The sequence below is a fragment of the Sus scrofa genome, chromosome X, assembly GCF_000003025.6.
Source record: "Sus scrofa isolate TJ Tabasco breed Duroc chromosome X, Sscrofa11.1, whole genome shotgun sequence".
Classification (NCBI taxonomy): domain Eukaryota; kingdom Metazoa; phylum Chordata; class Mammalia; order Artiodactyla; family Suidae; genus Sus; species Sus scrofa.
The window spans coordinates 56,826,198-56,850,122 of record NC_010461.5 but is presented as its reverse complement, the minus strand read 5'-3'; the positions used below and the strand labels follow the sequence as shown (position 1 = coordinate 56,850,122).

The window sequence follows — 23,925 nt, the reverse complement described above, 5'->3', positions numbered from 1 at the left end:
TCATTTTAACCAATTATTGATATTTTTTCACTTTCCCAGGCAATTGCTCAAGAGGATTTTCAAAAAGCTTCTGCATATATACTGCGCTGTAAAGATATGTTGATGAGGCTCCCCCAAATGGTGAGGGAAATCTTTGTATTTATTCTCTAAGAGTTTGAAAATATGCTATATCAAGTTCTAGGAAGACTCATTACTATTACATGTGATCCTTTAGAGATTACGTTTGAGACCAATTCTACTTACTTAGCTAAGCTTTGAAATATTTTGCTTCCTTTGTTCTTTACTAGAGTGTTTTAAAAAGTAATATAGGTTATTTTAAAATATTTCTTGCTTTCCCTTTCATTGTCAAACCATTTTGATAATATTTCTCCATATTTCATGCTACATAACAAAAGAAAGGAAAAATGAGTTTATTTCTCTGCTGACAATATTGATAGCAGTTAATCATATCACTGTCATAGTATTTTTCTATATTGGGATTTGGAGGTGTGAGCAGTTTGGTAGGATAAACAAAGCCTGTTTCCTAGACAGGATCTCATTAGAATTCCAGAGTAGACAATTTTTAATTTTTCCACTTTACCTCCATTGTCCATCCTTTTTCTCCTATGACAGTGCCTATGCCTACTTCAGTCTTTACTCTCAGAGAATTGATAACAAAGACAGATTTGGATGTTAGGGAGGATGTTCCCAGGAAGTAGGTTCCATCAATTGTACCTACTTTGAGATTGGTCTTACTTTTCTCTCAAATTCTATGTTATAATGTAGAACTTAATTCAGTAAATATTTATATATTGCCAGTATTATGTGAGGTACTCTTCTAGTCTTTAAAAAAATTTTAAAACAATTTCATATCTACAAAACTATGATAAGAATAGTACAAAGAACTCCTGTATCCCCTTTGCCCAGAGGCATGTTCAAGTTTCCCAGTAGTGTTCTTTACATAAAATGGATTCCATCTAAGATTGTACCTTGCCTCTAGTATCTTTCACTGGAAGACTTCCTTACTCTTGCATTGACTTTAGTGATCTTGACAGTTTTGAAGATTGCAGAACAGCCATTTTATAGAATGTGATTTAATTTGTTTTTAAAAATTAAAAAAATTTAATTGAGTTATAATTGACATAACATTGTGTAAGTTTGAGGTATATGACATGTTGATTTGATACATTTATATGTTGCAACATGATTACTACAGTAGTGTTAACTATTACCTTTATCATGCCATATAAATATCATTTTTTGTGTTAAGAACAGTTAAGATCTAGTCTTTTAGCAATTTAAAAAGTTATAGCAGAATCGTAGGCTATAATCACTATGGTGTATATTAGATCTCCAAAATTTATTTACTAGTCGCAAGTTTGTACCCTAAAACAACATCTCCCCAATCACCCCACCTTACCCAAATTTGGGTTTGTTCAGAGTTTCCTCATAATTAGACCAGGTTATGAATTTGGGTCCAGAAAAATCACAGAAGTGATTCTCTTGGGTGGCATATAGGATTGATTTATTCTATTGGTAGTGGTGCTAACTTTGATCTCTTGGTTAAAATGGTGTATTCCAGGTTTCTCCACTGTAAACTTATGTATTTTTCCTTTGTAATTTTACGGTAGAGAAACCTGGAATACAGGTTGTTATTCATAAGTGTTTTGTGATACGATACTTTGAGACTATGAAAAATCCAGTTTCTTATCCCACTTTTACCATCCATTGAGATTATTTTATTTTAGTACTATTTTTTATATATAATGACTTTTTTTCCCATTATAGCTGGTTTACAGTGTTCTGTCAATTTTCCATAGATTTCTTGCCTAAATTAGTACCCTGATGGTTGACAACTGGCTATTTTTCTAATTCCATAATTCTTTCTACATTTATTAGCTGACCTTCTACTATAATTTTTGTGGTAAAGTATATGCAACATAAAGTTTTCCATTTTAACCATTTTAAGTGTACAATCTAGTGGCATAAGTACATTCACAGTGTTGTACAACAATCATCACTATCAGATTTCAAAAATTTTCATCACTTCAAATAGAAACTGTGTACTCATTATATAATAACTCCTCCTTACTGCTTCCCCACAGCCCCTGGCAACCTCTACTCTACTTCTGTATCTATAAATTTGCTTATTCTAGATATTTCATATAAGTGAAACCATAAAATATTTATCCTTTTGTGTCTGGCTTATTTCATTTAGTGTTAATATTTTAAGGTTCAGCCATGTTGTTGCATGTATCAGAACTGTATTCCTTTCTATTGCTGAATAATAATATATCATTGTATGTATATACCACATTGTGTTTATCCTTTCATCAATTGAGGGGTACTTGAGTTGTTTCTACCTTTCGGTTATTGTGAATAATGCTGCTGTAAACATTGATGTACAAGTATCTGTTTAAATCCCTATATATTTTTTTTTTTTGGCCATGCCCACCGCATATGGAAGTTCCTGGGCCAGGTATTGAACCTGGGCTGCTGCAGTGACAACTCCAGATCCTTAGCCTACTACTCCACAATGGGACTACTATCTCTTATCTTTTTGATAATAGCCATTCTAGCAGGTGTGAGGTAATATCTCACTGTGGTTTTGATCTGCATTTTCCTGATAATTAATGATGTTGAGTACCTTTTCATGTACCTATTGGCCAAGTATCTGGGATACCAATGCTTCAAAATTTAGGGTTTTTATTATAATCTTATAAGGACTTGATGCTCTGTTCTTTTCTTTTTTTCCCATTTTTTCCCTCTCTATTTTTTTCTTTCTTTTTTGGCTGCCGCATGGCATATGGAGTTCCCAGGCCAGGGGTCAGATTTCAGCTGCAATTGCTACCTATGTCACAGCTGCGGCAACACAGGATCCTTAGCCCATTGTGTTGGGCTTGGGATTGAACCTGCGTCCCAGCACTCCAGAGATGCCACCCATCCCATTGCTCAGTGGGAACTCCATTCCTGTTTTTTTTAGATTGGATAAGTTATATTGGTATATTTTCAAATTAACTGTCTGTCTCTTTTTTCACCAGTGTTCTGCTATTGAGTCCATACAGTGAGGTATTTGGTTTTTCTCTTTTTTTAAAATTTTGCTTTTTATATTTTCCAGTTTGAACTTTTCCATTTGGTCCTTTATATCTTCTATATCAGGGGATAACAAACTTCCTGTAAAGGACAAGATATATTTAGGCTTTGCGGATCACATACAGTCTATGTTTTATAACTTTTTTTTCAATAATCCTTCCAAAATGCAAAAACCATTTGTAGCTCACAGTTTGCATTGGCCTGAAGATTGTAATTTGCTGATCTCTGTTCTGTTTCTTTGCTGAGTCTTTCTAATTTTCTATTTGTTTTGAGAGTGTTCATAATTGCATATTCACACAGTTTTATAATGGCTGCTTTTTATTTTTTATTTTATTGGAGTATAGTTGACTTACAATGTTGTATTAGTTTCAGATGGACAGCACAGTAAATCAGTTATACATATATCCATTCCTTTTCAGATTCTTTTCCCACATAGGTCAGTACAGAGTATTGAGTAGATTTCCCTGTGCTATATAGTAGGCCTTGTCACTTAACTATTTTAATATATAATAGTGTGTAATGCCAATTTCAAAATCCCAAATGACCATTCCCTCCATCTTAGTGATTTCATATGATATTTGTCTTTCTCTCTCTGACTTCATTTAGATAATTTCTAGGTCTATCCATGTTGCTGCAAATGGCATCATTTCATTCTTTTTTATTGCTGAGTTATGTTTCATTATAACATGTTTCATGTATAATATGTGTGTGTGTGTATGTACCACACATACGTACCACCTCTTCTTTATCCATTCCTCTGTTAATGGACACATAATGACTGCTTTAAAATCCTTATTAGGTAATTCTAAATTGTGTGTCATCTCATTGTCAACCTCTGTTGCCTTTTTTCATGTGAGTTGAGATTTTTAAGGATCTTCATAGATTAATTTTTTATTGTGTCTAGATGTTTTGATATTATATTGTGAGCCTCTGAGTCTTGTCTAAATTTTATGGAAATAATGATGTTTTAATTTTAGCTGGCAATCAACCTGGTTAAATTCATGATGCAGTTTTCAAATTGTCTTCTGGCAGCTGTGGTTCCAATATCAGTTTCATTTTTCAAAGGCTTTGCAGTGCTATTTAGGTATCTGCAGCACTAATCAGTCAGTCTAGTACCTGGTCAGTGTCTATTCCTTAGTTCACTTCTCCAGGTCTTTGGTATGCTAATTAGGATCAGATCCATGCTTGCTCAGATTGAGGTGAACCCAGTTTTATAAACAACTTGATAGTGTGCTTTTCTGCACTCCTCTCTCTAACATCTTTTTAGTAGTTTCTGGTTCCCTTGAGCTACCCTTTTCGGTTCTCCGGCCAGTGACCCTTCATATCTGCAGTCCGATTGCATCTGGGGCCAACCAGTGGGAAGACAGAGACAGAAAAAAAGCCATGTTTTTTTAACCCTTTCCTTTTGAAACTGCAGCTTCCTGAATGGAAAGTTTCCTTCCTCAAAATTTCAATTCTTGTGGTTTCCCCTAGCTGCATTGCTGTTGCCACCATGGAATTACCTGGGGACTGAGTCGCAAGAGAATGGAAAAGATAAAAAATAAAAACCAAAAGAGAATTTCTTCACTCTTTCTTAGTAACTCAAGCCAGAAATAGAGATGCTTTCTCATTCTGAAGCCCAGTGTTCCCTGCTTAGTGTCTGGCCATGCATTAATTTAGGCTAGGGTATATCAGGGAAAAGTGATAAATTCACTACTGGCTTGGTGTTACCTTAAATTCTGGTATTCTTCCCCAGTTTGCTTTCTCTTCTTTTCTTTTCAGAGACCTTGAATAGCTTCATGCAGTTAGTTCAGGTTTTATAGTTAACATTCAGTGGGAGAGAAAGGGTGGCATGTACTTCATTACATCTTACCCAGAACTGTAATTCCATTTATTTTGATGCTCACCTCTTCCCAGATTTGACCACTAGGAGCCCCTTTAAGCTGACCTCTGTGTCTTTTTTAACATACTGCCATCATTTGTGAACACTTTTTTTCTTTCTGGCCCAATAAAATGTCCAGGCTCTTCCTCTGCTTTCCTGCTCAAGGCATGGATAATTCTCTTTTTCTCTAAGGAGTCTTGGTTTCTTTTGGTGGAAAATGTTATTCAGAAGCCATAATCTGGGCCCTAGGTGTGCTTATTGTTTTTGAGGTGTCACTGCTATCAGATCCTCTCAGTAAACAGAGTATATATATATATATATACACACACACACACACACACACATTTTTTTTTAGGGCTGCACCTGTGGCATATGGAGTTTCCCAGGCTAGGGTTTGAACTGGAGCTGTAGCCGCTAGCCTTCACCACAGCCACAGCGACGCCAGATCTGAGCTGCGTCTGCAACTTATACCACAGCTCACAGCAACAGCAAGCAGATCCTTAACCCACTGAGCAAGGCCAGGGATCGAACCTGTGTCTTCAAGGATACTAGTCAGATTTATTTCTCTGAGCAACGATGGGAACTCCCTACTTAAACATTTTTATATACATATATGTACAGACCTACGCATTTTCATCCATATTTATCTGTATCATGTATCTTTCTATCCATCTATTTATCTAGGCTTTTGGGACCCGTGAGACCTTCAATTCTAGTCCAATATCAGTGTGTTCATCTTAGTGTTCTCCCTTGCTGTATTTCTAATTCTCTTCTCCAGTAATGAGGAACCTGGCTTCTATTATCCTTACTGTATATGCTTATTTATAATCAGTCCCCCTGTACATAACTAGTCTCCCATCTCCTCTGCCACCGTCTCCACTGTGAGGGTGCCCTCCTCTCCTTGTTCATGCTCTGACTCTTTATTATGGATGCATATCCTCCTCACCTTGCTCCAGAACCCTACGCCTATGCCCATGCTTTGTTACTGGGCTCTGACTCTATGCTCATCCTTTTGGTGGATGAACAATACACTGCTTGTAATACTAGAATCTTATCAAGGAAACCAATGTTTCTGTCCCTCTGAAAAATTATAGAACTATAAGATAAATTCCTAAAAATCCCTATAAGTCAAGTAGCCACTGTTACAGAGAAAAGCAAGTACAGAAAAACTGAGTACTAGGCATGTCTGACTTAAATTCAAGATGTCTCTAATCCTTAGAAGAGGATTTTATCAAGTTCTGAAAACAAAAACAAAAACGAAAATACCTACTCCAAAGCAAGTTAAACTTGTTTCTATTTTAAAGTAAATGTGTGCCATACAACATTTCTAGGAGCTTGATGGAATTGTTGTGAAATCAAATAATGAAATGGTTGGAAATAGTTGGTTTACTGTCTTGCTTCTGTAGGTTCATAGTGAAAAATCAATTAACTGGATTGATTGAGACATAGAAATATGTTGTTTAACTGAACTTTGTTTTGTAAGAATTAGAAAATTCTACCAATTTAAGCATTTACTTAAAAGTTTGCATATACTTACCTACTTTGGTAGGTAGAACATTAGAGACACTTTCTTTGATATTTGAGATGCTTGTAATTACTCAAAACAAGGTTCATTATCTATGTAGAACATTATAGAAGGACCTACTTATTAGTGTGGCCAGTGATAAGATACTTCACTGCTCTGAAAATCAGTGTCCTCATCTACAAAATGAATGTATGACAACAAGGTCTCAAATGTCCCTTCAGTACAAAAATCCCTACTTCCTGATTTAGAGAAGCCTTGGGGCAAATCCTAGAGTGTATGTGTCTATACGTGCATTTTTAGTTGAATTAAATTAATTAAATATTTTTTATTTTTTGGCCATGCCCAAAGCGTGTGGAAGTTCCCAGGCCAGGGATCAAACCTACGCCACAGCAGTGACCCAAGCTGCTGCAGTGATAACGCCTGATCCTTAACACTGCCACAAGAGAACTCCTATATGTGCATTTTTAAAAGCAAAAATGTCCATTACCAGATTGTTTACTTGTTTCTTCAACTATTTCTCCTTAAAATTTAAAACTTTAATCAGAATTTTATTTTCATTTGCTGATTCATGTGTCCAACTTACTTTTCTTTTTCATTTTTGTTTTCATCTTGCTCTAGAATTTATTTTCAGTGTAGAGTTTTACTTTGTTGTGAAACTTTCATTTACAAAAGGAAAATGGCCAGGGGGCCTCTGAAACCCTTTGATGTAATTAATTCAAGAATCAGCTAGATTTCTAAATTAAGTCTAGGCTGCCTTGAATTTTTTACTCTAATTTTATTCTCTTTTGCCTATTTAAATTTATCATTTTATAGCCAGATATTTGAAACATATGTGTAAGATTTTGTAACCTCATAGCACACAAATAAATTACTTCTCTGGAAGTAAAATTCAGTTTTCTTCCTATTTTGGCTAGTAGGATGTAATTGTTTTTTCTGACCCCATCTGCCCACTGCTTTGTGTATCTGGGAGAGCATCAATTCATTCCAAACTCAAAATTGTTTAAGCCTTAAAAAAGACTCATTGGAATCTTTGTAATAGCATGCTCCATTAAATTTTAAGTGAGTTATATAATTTTTAAGTAAATACCTATAGCATATGGAAAACCTGGTCAGACTTGTTAATGTTCTTTACTGAAGTGAGGCTCTATGTATAACCATTAGAACATCAATGCTTCTAACAAACATCAATGTTTATTTTTAGTTGAGACTGTCATTGTTATTTTAAAATGTCTGTGGTTTACTTTTTATGCCTACTTTTTATATTTTATCACTGTATATATGCATAGTTTAAGGAGAAAACTAATTATACAATTCTTGTTACAAAGTCACCAGTCCCATATCCCTCCTCTTTTAGTACATTCAAAATGTTATACTACCATTACTTCTATCATATTACAAAACATTTTCATCACCACAAAGTAAAACCCCATAGATTGTTGTGTCCAATCTACTTTCTGTATCTATGGCTTTAACTTTTTGTGACTAAATGATATTCCATTGTATGGATATCCTACAATTTCTTTATCTCTCATGGGTTGATGGACATTTGGGTTGTTACCACCTTTTGACTGTTATGAATATTATAGTTGCAAACATTTGAATACAAGTATTTGGGTACCTATTTTCAATTATTTTTTAGATGTATACCTAGGACTGGAATTGCAGGGTCATGATAATTCTATGTTCAACTTTTTTTGTCTTTTTTTTTTAGGGCCACACCCACAGCATATGGAAGTTCCCAGGCTAGGGGTGAAATCAGAGCTGCAGCTGCTGGCCTACACCACAGCAATGCAGGATCTGAGTTGCATCTATGACCTATGCTGCAGCTTGTGGCAATGCCAGATACTTTAACCCACTGAACGAGGCCAGGAATTGAACCTGCATCCTCATGGATACTGGTTGGATTCTTAACCTGCTGAGCCACAATGGGAACTCCTATGGTCAACATTTGATGAAGTTTTCCACATTAAATTGTTTTCCACATTGGCTATATATACTACTTTACATTACCATCAGCAGTGTGTGAGGGTTCCAGCTTGTCCATTTCCTCACCAATGCTTATATTCCAATTTTTAAAATTAAAACCATCCTAATAAACATGAAGTGCTATCTTGTAGGGTTTTATTTATTGTTTGCTTTTTTTTTTTTTTTTTTTTTTGCTTTTTTGGGCTGCACCTGTGGCATATGGAAGTTCCCAGGCTACGGGTGTAATCAGAGCTGCAGCTGCTGGTGTACGCCATAGCCACAGCAACTTGGGATCTGAGCCACGTCTGAGACCTACACCATAGGTCTTAAGCCGGATCCTTAATCCACTGAGAGAGGCCAGGGATCAAACCTGCATCCTCATGGATACTAGTCATGTCTATAACCCACTGAGCCACAATAGGAACTCCTGCCTTGTGGTTCTGATTTGCATTTGCTTAATGACTGATGATGTTAAACATCTTTTCATGTGCTTGTTCACCATTTGTATGGCCATTTTCTGTTCTTTGGAGGAATATCCATTCAAGTCTTTTGCCCATTTTTAAATTGGATCATCTTTTGGAGATTGAGTTGTAATATTTTGTATACTATACCTGTATCAGATATATGCACATGATTTGCAGATATTTTCTTCATTCTCCATGTTGTATATTTAGTCTCTTAATAGCATCCTTTCATGTACAAAAGTTTTAAATTTTGATTTAGTCCAATTTATTTACTTTTTTCTTCTGTTGCTTGTGCTTTTGGTGTCAGATCTAATATTCCACTTCCAAATCAAAGGTTATGATAATTTACCCATGTATTTTCTTCTAAGAATTTTATAGTCTTAGCAATTAAAATGACAAAAGAAATTTGACTCATTTTGACTTAATTTTGTTTATGGTGTTAGACAGGAGTCCAAACTGATGTGGAAGTCCAATTTATCATTTGTTGAAGGTAGTATTTTTTTCTCTTTTGAATGGTTTTGGCCCTCTTGTCAAAAATCAATTAACCATAAATGTCAGAGTTTATTTCTTTGTTCTCAGTTCTTATTCCTTTGGTCTATATATCTTTTCTTTATGCCAGTACCATATTGTTTTGATTACTGGAGCTTTGTTGTACTGTGCATCTGAATATGGATGTTTGAGACTTTTAATTTTGTTTTTCTTTTTCAGGATTATTTTGGCTGTTCAGGGTCCCTTGCAATTCCATCTCAGTTAGAGGATTGGCTTTTCTATTTCTGCAAAATAAGGCTGTTGGGATTTTGATAGGTATTGCATTGAACCTATAGATCACTTTGAGGATATTGCCATTTTAACATGTTAATTTCCCCATTCCACGAACATGTGATGTCTTCTCATTTATTTAGGTTATCTTTAATTTCTTTTAGCAGTATTTTATTGTTTTCAGTGTACAATTTTTGAACTTTGTTTGGGTTTTTTTTTTTTTTTTTGGCTGCACCTGGGGGATATGGAAGTTCCCAAACTAGGGATTGAACTTGTGCCACAGCAGTGATCCAGGGGACTGCAGTAACAATGCTGGATCCTTAACCTACTGTACCACAAGAGAACTCTTTCCTTTCTTTTCTTTTTTCCTTGGTACTTTCTTGATTAAATTTATTCCAAAGTATTTTGTTCCTTTTGATGGTTTTGTAAGTGGAATTCTTTTCTTACTTTCCTTTTGAGGTTGTTCATTACTAATACATAGAAATATAACTTATTATTGTATGTTGATTTTGTATCCTGCAACTTTGCTAAATTCATTTATTTGTTCTAGTAAGTGTGTGTGTATTCCTTATGATTATCTATATTTAAGATATGTCACCCGTGACTGGAGATAATTTTACTTCTTTTTTAATCTGGATACCATTTATTTATTTTCCTTGTCTAATTTCTAGAATTACAATTTAGAGTACAAAGTTGGATGAAGTGGTGAAGGCAGTCTTGTTCTTGATCTTAAGGGGAAAGTAAAGTTTACAGTGTTTTCTCATTGAGTTTGATGTTAACTAAGGGTTTTCATAAATGTCTTTATCAGGTTGATGAAGTTCTCTTTTATTTCTAGTTTGTTCAGTTTTTTTCATGAAAGAGTATTGGATTATTGTTAAATATGTTTTTCTGCATCATTTCAGTTACCAACATATTTTTTTTATCCTATTAATATGGTGTGGTACATTGATTTATTTTCTTATGTTGGACCACTTTTGTATTCCTGGGATAAATTCCACTTAGACATGGTATATAAATTAATTTTTTTTGGTATATTTCAGGATTCTGTTAGCTAGCATTTTATTGAGGATTTTGCACTTATATTTATAAATACTCTTTGCTTGGTAAAGTCCATTTGGTCCTGGACTTTTCTTAGAGGTTTTTTTTTTTTTTTTTTTTTTTTTTTTTTGTCTTTTCATTCTTTTAGGGCCGCACCCATGGCATATAGAGGTTCCCAGGCTAGGGGTCTAATTGGAGCTGTAGCCGCTGGCCTACACCAGAGCCACAGCAACACCAGATCTGAGCTGCGTCTGCGACCTACACCACAGCTCAAGGCAACACTGGATCCTTAACCCACTGAGCGAGTCCAGGGATCGAACCCTCAACCTCATGGTTCCTAGTCAGATTTGTTTCTGCTGTACCACGACAGGAACTCCTCTCAGAGTTTTTTGATTACTTATTCAGTCTCTTATTATAAATCTGTTCAGATTTTCTCTTTCTTCTTGAGTCAGTTTTGGTAGTTTATGTGTTTCTAGGAGTTGTCTATCTAGGTTATTTTACTTGTTGGCATACTAAGTGTTCATGGTAATTTTTTTATAATCCTTTTTATTTCTGTAAGGTCCGTAGAAATATTCCCACGTTCATTTATGATTTTAATAATTTGAGACATCTTTTTTTCTTAGTGTCACTAAATATTTGTCATTTTTATTCTTTCAAATAACAATTTTTTTTACTTTTTTTTATTACTCAAATGAATTTATAACATCTGAGGTTGTATAATGATCATAACAATCTGATTTCACAGGATTTCCATCCCACAGCCCAAGCACATCTCCCTACCCCCCAAACTGTCTCCTCCAGACACCATAAGTTTTTCAAGGTCTGGGAGTCAGCATCTGTTCTGCAAAGAAGTTCAGTCTGTCCTTTTTTCAGATTCCACATGTCAGTGAAAGCATTTGATGTTGGTGCCTCATTGTATGGCTGACTTCACCTAGCATGATAGTTTCTAGGTCCATCCGTGTTGCTAAGAATGCCGGTATTTCATTCTTTTTAATGGCTGAGTCATATTCCATTGTGTATATGTACCACCTCTTCTTGATCCACTCTGCTGTCGATGGACATTTAGGTTTTTTCCATGTCTTGGCTATTGCAAAGAGTGCTGCAATGAACATCGGAGTACATGTGTCTTTGCAAGTTATGGTTTTCTCTGGGTAGATGCCCAGGAGTGGGATTGCTGGGTCAAATAGGAGTTCTATGTTTAGTTTTCTGAGGCATCTCCATACTGTGTTTTTCCACAGTGGTTGCACCAATTTACAATCCCACCAACAGTGTGATAGGGTTCCTTTTTCTCCACACCCTCTCCAGCACTTCTTGTTTGTAGACTTTTGGATGATGGCCATTCTGGCTGGTGTAAGGTGGTACCTCATCGTGGTTTTGATTTGCATCTCTCTAATAATGAGTGATGTTGAACATCTTTACATGTGTTTTTTGGCCATCTGTACGTCTTCTTTGGAGAACTGTCTGTTTAGATCTTCTGCCCATGTTTTGATGGGGTTGTTTGTTTTTTTTTGGTATGGAGCTGTGGAAGGTGTTTATAAATTTTGGAGATTAATCCCTTGTCAGTGGATTCACTTGCAAAGATGTTCTCCCATTCTGTGGGTTGTCTTTTTGTGTTGTTTAGGGTTTCCTTTGCTGTGCAGAAACTTCAAAGTTTGAGTAGGTCCCATTTGTTTATTTTTGTTTTTATTGTCAATACTCTGAGAGGTGGATCTGAGAAGATGTTGCTGTGGTTTATGTCAGAGAGTGTTTGGCCTATGTTTTCCTCTAGGAGTTAGATAGTGTCTGGTCTTATATCTAAGTCTTTAATCCATTTGGAGTTTATTTTTGTGTATGGTGTTAGGGAGTGTTCTAATTTCCTTCTTTTCCATGTGGCTGTCCAGTTTTCCCAGCACCACTTATTGAACAAGCTGTCCTTTCTCCATTGTATATTCTTGCCTCCTTTGTCATAGATGAGTTGGCTGTAGGTATGTGGGTTGAATTCTGGGCTTTCTGTCCTGTTTCACTGATCCATATTTCTGTCTTTGTGCCAGTATCATGCGGTTTTGATGATTATTGCATTGTAGCATAGTCTGAAGTCCAGGAACCTGATTCCTCCAGCTCCATTTTTCTTTTTCAGCAGGATATCTTTGGCTGTTCTGGGTCATTGGTGCTTCCAAACAAACCTTAAAATATTTTGTTTGATTTCTGTGAAAAATGTCCTTGGTAATTTGGTAGGGATTGCATTGAATCTGTAGATTGCCTTAAGTAGTATAGTCATTTTGATAGTATTACTCTTCCAGTCCACGAGCATGGTGTGTCTTTCCATCTATTTGTGTCATCTTTGATTTCTTTCACCAGTGGCTTATAGTTTTCAGAGTACAGGTCTTTTGTCTCTTTAGGCAGGTTTACTCCTAGGTAGTTTTTTCTTTTTGGCTGCTCCTGTGATGTGTAGAAATTCCTGGGCCAAGGATCAAACCCATGTCACAGCTGCAGCCTGGGCCACAGCAGTGACGACACCAGATCCTTAACCTACTGTGCCACTGTAGAACACCAGAATTTCTTTTCTTATATATGTAATTTTTGTCTCTTTATTGATATCCTCTATTTGGTAAGACATTTTCATCCTTTTTTCCTTTCATTCTTTTTCCATGAACTGCTTTGGCCCATTGACCATGTTTAAGCCAGTTTATTTAAAGTCTTTGTCTTTTATGTCCACTGTCTGTGTTTTATTAAGGGCATTTTCTCTTTTTTTCTTTCTTTTCTGTGAATGGGCCATACATTATTTCTTTGTATGCCTTTTTTTTGTTGTTAAAAAGTAGACATTTTCAATATTATAATATAATAACTTCGGCAATTATCTTTTTCTCACTACTCACAGTTTTTTGTTCTTGCTGTGGCTTGTAATTGTTTGTTTAGTAACTTTTCTAAACTTTTTTAAAGACTGTGTTCTTTGATTCCTTCACTCTAACTTGCAGTCAGCCAATGGTTTGACAAAGATTTCTTTAAATGCCTGGAGCTAGAAAAAAAAAAAAAAAAAGGAAGAAAGAAGAGGGAACAAAAAAAGTTTCTCTGTCTTTGCATATTGACTCTGTGTTGGGCATTCCTTTAACACTTAGTCATGCTGTTTATACCTCTGCTTTAGGCTTTGCTTCCTGCTTTCATGGAATGTAAAGCTGGAGGTGAAAGCTTGGGATATTCTCAGGTGTTTTCTCAGCATGTGTCTTGCCCTGGACACATGGCTTTCTAGATACCTCATTATATGTGTGAGGTTTTCAAAGCCATTATTCTCCAAAGTAACTCTCTGCAGCTTTTCTTCCTAGGCTTTCAACATGAATATTGTTTGCCCCAATTGTCATCTTTTGCCCCAAGCAGCAGTAGCTTATTCCTTTCTGTTTCAGTGTTTTTGAAGAACACCCTCTGTTTAGCCATTTTTTCTACCTTGTAAGAGTTCTGCTTTAGGAAAAACAAAGTCAAGCCCCTTGTATTAGTCCTTCTGGGAACCCCTGGACAGGTCATATCAAACAAACCCAGTTCCTTGGCAACAAGGTCCCTATTCTGTTCCCTTGGCAACCAGGCACCCATAGCAGGAATGCAAGCTACCATCTTCAAGATTGCCACTGCACCAGTGAATGGGATGGGGCAAGACTAAAGTTAAAATGCTGCAGAACTTTACTACTGTCACCTTTTCCTTGACTTAGCATTCACTTGGTTGCTGTAAATCTTTTACTGTTTTCAAGAGTGCCAGCAATTTTTTTCCTGACAGTTTTCAAGTTATTTTTATCAGTGTTTTTTTGAAATGCCAGGCCCTTGGAGTTCCCTACTGTGCCATTTCCTCTGATGTCACTCACTATTTTGAATCTTTATTCTTTGTGTAAACCATGATTTTTTTTTTGCTTTGGAAATTTGTATGATAAGTAATGGTACTTATGTACCATTATTATGTACCAGGCATTATTATTCTCAGTGCTTTATAAATATAAATTTATTTAATCTTTACAACAACCTTGTGACAGCCTTAAGAAGTGAGTATGATTATTTTCTCCATTTTATAGGTAAGGACTGAGTTAAAAAGAGTTTTAGGAGCTTACCAATGGATATGCAAAACGTGATGAAACTGGATTCAAACTTAGTTGGCTTCAAAGTCCTTGCTCTTTACAACTATACTATTTTTTCTCTTGATTAGAAATGAATATTCTTCTTATCTCAGTGTTTTTAAATTTCATGATGATATATCCTGGTGTGTATCTTTTTGCATTCATTTTTCTGAGCACTTGGAAATCCATTTCAGTCCGATAATTCTGTTTTGTTACTCATTTTGTTGATGACTTACTATTCTCTGTTTTCTCTTTCTAGAGTACCTATTTTTCAGATGTTAGGTTTCCTAGATTGGTTTCCTAATATTCTTATATTTTCTTACTTGTATTTCATCTCTTTTTCATTTTATTTTACTATTTATGTGATTTTTCTCAATTTTTATTTTCCAACTGTTCTCATAAACTTTTCATTTTGATACCATGCTTTTAATTTCCAGGGGTGCTTTTTATTTTTCTGAATATTCTGTTTTCATAGCATCTTGTTCTTATTTCAGGGTTGCAGTATCTTATTCTCTCTCAGAAGATATTGACAGATTCCTCTCCCTCATTTTTTTTTGTATAATTTCCGGTTTTCTCCAAGGTGATTTTTTTTTGGTCTGTGCATATGTGCGTGTTTGTGTATATTTGGTCTCTGAATTTCTACTAGATGCTTTCATCAAATGTTTGATTATCACTTGATGCTTATATTTAATAACAAAACACTAAAAATCTCATTGGAAGCTCTGTTCCTGGGTCTTCTCTGTAAGATATTTTGGATGAGATGATTTGTACGGTGAGTGGTTTGCTCATTTCAGTGTCCTTGGATCTTTTCTCTTGAGCTGATCAAGTTTCTGATAAGAGGCTCTTCCAGTGATTCAATACATGCCTCCTGGGTTCTGGAGTCAAGGAGGAGGAAGCAGGCTGGATCTTGATATCCAGTATGTGAATTTTTAATTTAATCATCCTCTTTTCAATATAGCACCCCTACCTTCAATTGTGCCTCATCTCCCAAAGTTCAGAGATCCTCTGTTTTGCCCCCCTCTTGCAGTTGGTTGTAGGGTAATAGAAGAACAGTTGCTTGTCTGATGGAGTGAGAAAGGAGACTTGAGAGTCTAACTTCTTTTAAAATAGACTTTCAGGAGTCCCAGCTGTGGTGCAAAGGGATTGGTGGCATCTTTGGAGCACCGGGACACAGGTTCAATCCCTGGCCTGGCACAGTGGGTTAAGGATCCAGTGTTGCTGCAGCTGTGGCATAGGTCACAACTGTGGCTCGGATCTGATCCCTGGCCCAGGAACTCCATATGCCATGGGGTGGCCAAATAAATAAATACGTAAATAGACTTTCAACCAAGTCTTCTGTTTTCAGCCCTTTCAGATGTACCTGAGGTGCCAACTGTTGAATTTGGGAGGAGGATTTGGCAATATAAATTGGGTTGCTTTTCAGATTTCCCCACTGCTAGCATATCATTCTGTTTTCTCATGTCTGTTAAGTCAATTACTAATTTATCAGTATCTTTTCTAGCTTCCAAAATTATGTCACTCTTGGTCTGCTCTTATATTGTCCTTATCCTAGTGGGTTTGTACTTCTAATTTATTTTAATTTAAGAGTATCAGAAAGTGTAAAATACTGAGGAATAAATTTACCTAAGGAGATGAAAGACTTGTACACTGAAAACTATAAAAAAACTGATACAAGAAATTAAAGCAGACACAAATAAATAGAGAGATACTCCATGTTTATGGATTAAAAGACAATATTGTTAAAATATCCATACTACTCAAAGCTGTCTACAGACTCAATGCCATCTCTATCAAAATCCCAATGGCATGTGTCACAGAAATAGAAAAACCATCCTAAAATTCATACAGACTCTCAAGAGACCTTGAATAGCTAAAATAATCTTGAAAATGAAGAATAAAGTTGTGAGGCCTCATACTTTCTGATTTCAAAGCTTATTGCAATGCTATAGTAGTTAAAACATTTTGGTACTGGCATAAGGACAGACATACAGAACAGAATAGAGCTCCCAGAAATAAACCCTTATCTATATGATCAAATGATCTTCAACAAGGATGTCATAGCCACTCAGTGGGGAAGCAGCAGTCATTCCAACAAATGACAGTGGGAAAATTAATGACATGCAAAAGAATGAAGTTGGAGCCATACCTTATAGCATACACAAAAGTTAACTCAAAATAGCATGGAGAGCCTAAATGTAAGACCTAAAACTATAAAATGTAGGGGGAAAACTCTATTACATTGGATTTGGCAGTGATTTCTTAGATATGCACCAAAAGTACAGGCAGCAAAAGCAAAAATAGAAGTGACATCAAACTTTAAAACTTCTGCACATCAAAGGAAACAATCAATAGAGTGAAAAGGCAGTCAACCTTTGGGAGGAATAAAATATTTATAAATCATATATTTGATAAGGGGTTAATACCCAGAATATACAAAGAACTTCAACACAACAATAAAAAAAAAAACCCCGATTTTAAAATGGACAAAGGACTTGAATAGACATTTCTCTAAAGAAGATATACACATGGCCAACAAACACATTAAAAGATGCAGGTATTTCCTCAATGCAGGTATTTCCTCAATACAAATCATTGAGGAAAAGGAAATTAAAATCACAATGAGATATTGCTTTATACTTGTTAGGGCAGCCACTATCCAAACAAAACAAAACAAAAACAAAAGAAAATAGCAGATGTCAATGAAGACGTGGAGAGATTGCAACCATTGTGCACGTTACCGAGGATGTAAAATGATGCACATACTGTGGGAAACAGTATGACAATTCCTGAAAAAATTAAAGAATAGAACTACCGTATAATCTAGCAAATGTTTTTTGTTTGTTTTCTCTGCTTTTTGGTAATTGTTTCCTTTTTCTCACCTTCCAAAAGGCTAGAGGGACATTTTTAGAATTACATTTTATCTATATTATTGTTGAGTGCTGTGCTTATAAGGACACTGGTTATATTGGATTTAGGACACACCCTAATTCAGTATTATTTCATCTTGAATACACTGCAAAGATCCTATTATCAATTGAGGTAATGTTTGCTGGTTCCAGGTAGCCATAAATTTTGTAAGGAGAGCATTATTCAACTCAGTATAATCTTGATAGCATGAGTCCTTTTACTTTGTTCTTCTTCAACATTGTTTTAGCTGTTCTAGGTCTTTTATTTTTCCATATTCCTTATAGAGTCAGCTTGTCAAGTATGGTAAAAAACCATTGGAATTTTGATTGAAATGGCATTGGATCTATAGTTAATTTGGAGAGCATCACTATCTTTGTGATGTTGGACTTCTTATCCATGAATGTGATATATTCTAATTTATATAATCATCTTTAATGTATTTCAACATAGTTTTATAATTTTCTGCATAAAGATATTTCACAGTCAACTGCAATCGTAAGTGATATATATGTATTTTTAGGTGTTTGTCATTGGTGTATAAGAATGAGTTTGCTTTAAAATGTTTATTTAATATCCAGCAAATTCTTTGAACTCTTTTATTAATTCTAATAATTTTATCTGTAAAGTGTCTTGGATTGTTTGCACTTGCATGTTTTCACCGTCTCTTATTTTGGCCAGAGCCAAAATAATTTATTGATTATTTATATTCACATTATAAATTACTAGAGGACAGAAACTTTTCCTTAGTATGCTTTGTGGAATAAATGGGCTCTGAGTTGCATATTGTAAGATATGAAAGGAGACTCTTAGGTAGCGTTTAGGGGAAGAAAACTTTTGCACAGAATTAGAGCTAATAAAGGGAAAAGAAAACCTAGAGAGAGGGGAAATAATTGAATTGAAGGATCAAGGATATGTAACAGAAGAGTAATTATTAACTATGCCTTTGTTGGGATGGAGCTTCCAGTAAAGAACCTCTAAGTTAAGAGTTTGTATTTTATTTGGAAGGTTGATAGAACTATATACTATTAGGAAACTCATGATTTTAATTCTAAAGCTCAGTGAAATTAGTGTGCTTTTGATGAGCTTAACGTTTAGGCAAAATGTGAAAATCTAGGGCAAGAAATCTTGTAATGAGAGGAAATGATGAGATAAAAGTTGGAAAGGAGCAAACTATAGTGTTATTCACTTAAAAGGAATGAATGAATTAAATAACCAACTGCTCTTTTTTTTTTTTTCTGAGACATCCTCCCTATATCCCAAAAGTTGGTTAGGAATAACTTAAGGCATTGACATGATAGCAGAAGGTAATGCTGTAGTGTTGTTTAGAGGCAGAGAAATAAAGTGTTTGGAAAATCGTATCTTAGATCACCAGGAGAAATAATGACCTGTTGTTATCACTGAGATATCTTAGGATTAGAGAAAGCTGAGTAAAGGAGAGAAGCTAAATGTCTTAAAGTCATTAAGGAAGAAAGCCAGGCAATTATCATTCAATTATTGCTACACTGTTATAATTGAACAAAATGTAAAAGTACATAATCTATAAATGTTTAAAACAGTAGAATCACAGAGAGAAATAGCTTGGAACTTGGGACTAAACAAATAATAGGTTTGCTTTTTCTGAATTTTAAGAACATAATTTATAAAGTAATATGCAGAAAAAGAAATTATCTAGTTAATTAAAAATAAAAAGCCTCATACTGAACTCAGAAATTAGTAGTCAAACTCATTTTAACAGCAATCTAACTGAATTTTAAAAATCATCTGTAGTCTTATCTTGGCATTGTAAAGTAGATATTTGGTTGGATTTGTCATTTCTGGGCCAGTAGATATAGTAGTGGCTGGAGGCTCTAGAGATTCCATGAATCCTGGTTCTATACATCCATTTCTATATGACCAATATACAAGGAACTTAGAGATCTACCTTCTTTGTATTGTTTTTTGCCATTGTGTATTGCTCGCGAAGTGAGATGTTAACCACTCCATGGAAGGCCTGGAAAGTGTTTTTTAATGAGGTATTTGTATAAATCTTAATATTTAATATCCCATTAGAAATGTTTCACAAGGACAGCGATTTTTGTCTGTTTTGTTCACTGATTTATCTCTAAAGCTTAAAACAGTGCCTAATAGATAGGACATGCTTAGTAAATATTTACTATTGAGTGTATGAATGAATGAGTGAATGGGGCAGTACTGGTAGTTAAAAGTTTTTTTTTTTTCTTTCTGTCATTACATTGAAAATATGCTGCAGGTCTCTTGAAAGATATTTTAGTATTTTGTAGCTTTGTTCTTATAAGTTCATTGTTATTTTGTATTATTTTCTCCCCTAGGAAGTAGCATTTAATCTAAGTACACTGGAAGGGATTGTGAGGGCAGAAACAATGAGGGAATTAAATAAAGACTCAGTACATTTAAATGTTCACCAAAAGTTTTATTTTCCATTTTTCTCTTTATAAATTAATTGCAAGCCTCTAGGTAGCAAGTGGGTGTAAGCTGCATTATTCCTGTATAGCTACATAATTGGTGTGGCTCTGTGTGAACCTCTGGGATCTGGGGCATGTAATGAGTTAAGCTTTTTCTGCTGAAATGTCAAGAATGCATTTAAATACTTTTGGATTCTTGCCAGACCCACATTACCAAGACTATTCTTTATTTTAGATTTAAATATACGGTAGGTCTGATGTGCTCAGGCATGCATATTGAACTTCTACTTTTTGAATGTACTGTACTGTAATTCAAAGGGAAACTTTTTTGAAGCAAGACAGGTCTTTACACATTTCTTATGAATAACTTGCCTCAGATCTTGGGTTCTTAATTGAGGATCAGCTTCTGTAGTCTTACTCAGGTAGAACTTATAAAGGACTCCTTTATATGGGTATAATCAGATTCTGGGTAGATGGTTTCTGTAAATACTGAAGGGATATTTGGGTAAATAATTAGAATAAATTTTTTTCTCCTCTGCCACTTCCCAGTATTTGATAGATGAAAATTCTGTAAGATACGGTGTTGATAGAGGAACTGAGATGCCGATTAACCCATAAGATTATTTTCCTATGACGCCATTCACATACTACTTGTTCCTATTTTTACCTCAGTGGTAATTTATGTATAGAAAAATTTTGTTGTTATTAAGAGATCCATTAAAATAATTATTTCTAAATAAGTCTTATGATTAGATAGTGCTTTGGACACATTTCAGAATTTCAGAATTTTTTTAAGTTGTATTAAGTTTGAAAAAATTCATTCATATTTTGTCCTCCCTTTAGTGGTGATTTTGTTTTCTTTGAATATACTCTGGTTTCTTTTTTTTTTTTTTTTGTCTTTTTTTTGCTATTTCTTTGGGCCGCTCCCACGGCATATGGAGGTTCCCAGGCTAGGGGTCTAATCGGAGCTGTAGCCACCGGCCTACACCAGAGCCACAGCAACGCGGGATCCGAGCCACGTCTGCAACCTACACCACAGCTCACGGCAATGCCGGATCGTTAACCCACTGAGCAAGGTCAGGGACCGAACCCGCAACCTCATGGTACCTAGTCGGATTCGTTAACCCCTGCGCCACGACGGGAACTCCTACTCTGGTTTCTAATGCCTTTTACTGAATCTGGCAACATACAGAGGCATTTTAGCCCATTCTTTTTCCTGGTCAATGATTAGGTTTCCCATTTCCTGTTACAAAGGAGCTTTCAAGTTCTGTTCTAATGTACTGTATTACTTTTACATACATAACTAATGCCACACCCTGAATATTTTGTAGCTCCTCTTTATATAAATTGAGAGGTTTTGATAAAGATGAGTGGGTTATTTTGATGTACAGAACCCTTTAACTATTTCTTAAAGACTCTGAAATGATAGATTTTTTTAATATTAAGGTAATCATGAATCTGACCTATCTTTTTTTTTTTTTTTATATTGCAGACTGAATATCTTCACAGTCTCTGTTACAACTTTGGAATAGAAACCTACAAGAATAATAAATATGAAGAAAGTTCTTTCTGGCTTAGGTAATGTAAACAAAAATAATGAGTGTAAATTCAGGATTATTATCATAGAGTTCATTTAATACTTACTGTAGGGTTCTTTGGCATTTTAAACATTTTAAGACTTCAAAAGCCAACATGCTAAATTTATTTACTGCTTTATCAGGTATTGTTTATTATTCTTGTTGATAGAAAAATGTATTTTACTCTTAATATAATGTAAGAGCATGTTCTCCCTCCATTCCTCCTTTGTATTTCCATCAACAATATGGAAATTTTTTTTTTTTTTTGCTTTGGTACATACTGTTGTGTGCCATACCCAGGTGGGTAAATAGTAGTAGGATTAACTAAAATTACTAGTCTTAAATGAATTTTGGTATTTTCATATCAGTCAAATAAGTATATATTAAGTACTTACTATAAGGCTTAGTATAGGAATATAATTTGACCCAAAGTCATATTTTTATCAAAATCTATATGGTAACAAATTTATAGAGCACTGCTATATTTAAAAAAAAATTTTTTTGGCCATGCCAGTGGCATATGGAAATTCCTGGGTTAGGGATCGAACCCATGCCACAGCAGTGACCCAAGCTACAGCAGTGACAATGCCAGATCATTAACCCACTTGTGCCACAAGAGAACTCTGAGCACCACTATATTTTGACTTTTGTATTCTTTTTTTTTTGGTTTTAGTGCCGCACCCACGGCATATGGAGGTTCCCAGGTTAGGGGTTGAATTGGAGCTACAGCTGCTGGACCTATACCACAGCCACAGCAATGCAGGATCTGAGCCATGTCTGTGACCTACACCATAGCTCACGGCAATGCTGGATCCTTAACCTACTGAGCAAGGCCAGGAATTGAACCCTCATCCTCATAGATCCCAGTCGGGTTTGTTACCACTGAGCCATGATGGGAACTCCTTTTTTTTTTTTTTTGTTTTTTGATTCTGGCATTCTTTTTTTTTTAATTGTTATTTCCCCAACACAATTTTTTTTCCACTGTACAGCATGGGGACCCAGTTACACATACATGTATACATGCTTTTTTCTCCCATTATCATAATCATAAGTTATTAGACATAGTTCTCAGTGCTACACAACAGGATCTCATTGTTAATCCATTCCAAAAGCAATAGTTTGCATCCGTTAACCTCAAGCTCCCAATCCATCTCACTCCCCCCCCCCCCCCCCCCCCCGGTCAGCCACAAGTCTATTCTCCACATCCATGCTTTTCTGTGGAAAGGTTCCTTTGTGTCATATATTAGATACCAGAGATAAGTGATGTCATATGGTGTCTGTCTTTCTCTTCCTGACTTACTTCACTCAGTGTGAGAGCCTCTAGTTCCATCCATGTTGCTATAATGGCATAATGTCATTCTTTTTTATGGCCGAGTAGTAGTCCATTGTGTACATATATACCACATCTTCCCAATCCAATCATCTGTCGATGGACATTTGGGTTGTTTCCATGTCTTGGCTCTTGTGAATAGTGCTGCAGTGAACATGTGGGTACATGTGTCTCTTTTAAGGAAAGTTTTGTCTGGATATGTGCCCAAGAGTGGGATTGCTGGGTCATATGGTAGTTCTATGTATGGTTTTCTAAGGTACCTCCATTCTGTTCTCCATAGTGGTTGTACCAGCTTAGATTCCCACCAGCAGTGCAGGAGGGTTCCCTTTTCTCCAGGCCTCCTCCAGCACTTGTTATTTGTGGACTTATTAATGATGGCTGTTCTGATTGGTGTGAGGTGGTATCTCGTGGTAGTTTTGATTTGCATTTCTCTAATAATCAGGGATGTTGAGCATTTTGTCATGTGCTTGTTGGCCATCTGTATATCTTCCTTGGAGAAATGTCTATTCAGGTCTTTTGCCCATTTTTCCATTGGGTTGTCGGTTTTTTTGCTATTGAGTTGTATACGTTGCTTGTGTATTTTAGAGATTAAGCCCTTGTCTGTTGCATTTGTTTGAAACTATTTTCTCCCATTCTGTAAGTTGTCTTTTTGTTTTCTTTTTGGTTTCCTTTGCTGTGCAAAAGCTTGTCAGTTTGATTAGGTCCCATTGGTTTAGTTTTGCTCTTATTTTTGTTGCTTTGGGAGACTGACCTGAGAAAACATTTGTAAGGTTGATGTCAGAGAATGTTTTGCCTATGTTCTCTTCCGGGAGTTTGATGGTGTCTTGTCTTATATTTAAGTCTTTCAGCCATTTTGAGTTTATTTTTGTGCATGGAATGAGGGTGTGTTCTAGTTTCATTGATTTGCATGCAGCTGTCTAGGTTTCCCAGCAAT

At 35.5% G+C, this 23,925-nt stretch overlaps 1 protein-coding gene across 1 annotated transcript in view; it reads left to right on the top strand.

The window, feature by feature from the left end:
• Window positions 1–23,925, top strand: part of TEX11 (testis expressed 11) — a 381,172-nt gene that overhangs the window by 74,982 nt on the left and 282,265 nt on the right. Inside the window, exons 7-8 of the mRNA XM_003484125.4 lie at window positions 40–120; window positions 21,577–21,662. Coding sequence (XP_003484173.3) covers window positions 40–120; window positions 21,577–21,662 — 167 coding nt within the window. The remainder of the gene's footprint in view (window positions 1–39; window positions 121–21,576; window positions 21,663–23,925) is intronic.